The 2108-nt window shown below is 33.5% G+C and overlaps 1 protein-coding gene across 1 annotated transcript; it reads left to right on the forward strand.

Annotated features, from left to right (window-relative positions):
• Positions 1-289: 289 nt before the first annotated feature.
• Positions 290-1075, forward strand: LOC108565541 (follistatin; the record flags this gene model as incomplete). Its single annotated transcript, XM_017925061.1, has 2 exons — positions 290-928; positions 993-1075. Coding segments are annotated over 2 exons (660 nt in total), but the record flags the coding sequence as incomplete, so codon positions are not given.
• Positions 1076-2108: the final 1033 nt, after the last annotated feature.

Here is a 2108-nt window from a genome sequence, read left to right on the forward strand (position 1 = left end):
TAATGATTCTTCACAAGTAAAATTAGTCTCAACTTCGCATGCTTGATTTTTTCCCTTTTGACAATATAATCAGTGATTAAACTTTGCTTTGGTTTTGCAATTATGAATATCGCGTTGAAACTTGAATGCTCGTTCAGAATTATTATCTTTTTCGATGAAATCGTTTGCCAATTTGTGTCAAAACGTAAAAAGAGGACCAAGTGTACTTGTTTTATTAGAAACGGAAATTTTATTATTTAATGTGTATTTAAACATATTACTTAACAACTATCAGAAATTGTGACCGAAGAGTAGTATTGGGTTCTCTAGGAATCTTTTGGGGAAAAATGCTGTCTTCTGTACATGTATTTCTGTGCTCGTTGTTAACAGAGTTAACAAAAAGAAATCATTTGAATACCACCTGCATTTTGGATTGTATAGGGTTTCTATCAGAAGAAATGTTATTGGTAATCTAAAGGGTGGATTCGTTTCAGGTTCCTGTGATAAAATTACGTGTCCGTCGGGCAAGCACTGCCTGCTCGATCAAAACATGACACCGCACTGTGTCAAGTGCACGCGCAAGTGTCCCGAGTCGAATCCGTCGCGACGTCGTGTCTGCGGCGCCGACGGCCTGACCTATCCCTCCACCTGCCATCTGCGCGAGAAGGCGTGCAGATCGGGAACGGCGATCCCTTTGGCCTACAAAGGACACTGCAAATCCTCGGCCACCTGCAAAAAGATCAGATGCCGCGATCATCAGGTATGTCTGACGGATCGCGACGCCGGTGGGACGCCCCGTTGCGTCACCTGCATGCATAGATGTCGCGCCAAGCACATGGCAGGACCCATCTGCGCCTCGAACAACTCCACCTATGGGTCCTGGTGTCACATGATGCAGGACGCCTGCTCCAAAGGTTTCGTCCTCAACACCAAATACACAGGAAAATGTGTAAGAAAATTCAAAATCTATTCATTACTGATCCACCACTGATTTACATTTCTATCTTTTTCAGTTGAACAACAATCTGTTTTAATTCCATCTTCATCGATCAACGAAGCAACAAAGAGGACGAAAATGGGAGTAAAATTCAGAAAATACTAACAATAAATATAAAATGACGTACGAGAAAAACCAAAGAACAAATCGCAATTTATTGTAATTTACAATAACAAAAAACAACAACAACAACAAAAATACCGAGAATACACACATATTTTTCTGTCCTTTTAATTAATTAACTTTTCCATACGGTTTAATTAATGGATAATCAAAAGAAAACACAATTCTACTACTACTACTACTAATTTATGGTAACTTAATTTAGTTTCTATTTTGTATATATGATTAAGTTAATCAATTTCGACGATCCATAGACCTCGTGAATTCAACTTTATTTGTTCAATTAATTTGGTTGATAAACGGATTTGTATTTCCCACAGTTCCGATTCTAAAAACTGACGAAAACTATGTCTAATATCACCCATACACACGAATTGATCTTAGAAACGTATTATGTAAGTAGTTTATGTAAGGGAATGAAAATAGTTAAAGGAAAATTATAAAATATAGTTAACGCTAGCGGGTTTTTTAAAAAAAAAATTGTATGAAAACGGAAAGATGTATGAGTTGGCTAATTTACCAAAACGATACGTTTGAATCTCCTCCAATAACATAATTACAATTAACAGAAATTTTACAACAAAAAAATGTGAAATAATTAATTTCAATGCCAACTATAGCTCTCTATAAATATATTAAATCATTTCACACTTAAAAATGAACATGATTTCGTTTTGAAGTGTTAAACTACATTACAGTTGATTTAGATTAATAAGAACGATGGAGGAGATTCTTATAAAATTATATAATAATAAATAATTGATTTAAAAAAGAAAAAAATACGTTGTTGAGATTATGTTCATATATATTTTAATTTATTTTTTTCTATTTACTGAGAAAAACGTATGTTATTTTATAATACTAACTAATAATAATAATAATAGTTTATTGTTTGTAAGTTAATTTTAATCTTTGTTTACATTCTTCTGTTCCATTCAAATAGTAATAGCATATAAAAACTTTGAAACAATTACAAAATTGAGATTTGTAGTTCAGATTTGCTTTTACA

The sequence above is a fragment of the Nicrophorus vespilloides genome, unplaced genomic scaffold, assembly GCF_001412225.1.
Source record: "Nicrophorus vespilloides isolate i.1.1-1 unplaced genomic scaffold, Nicve_v1.0, whole genome shotgun sequence".
Classification (NCBI taxonomy): domain Eukaryota; kingdom Metazoa; phylum Arthropoda; class Insecta; order Coleoptera; family Silphidae; genus Nicrophorus; species Nicrophorus vespilloides.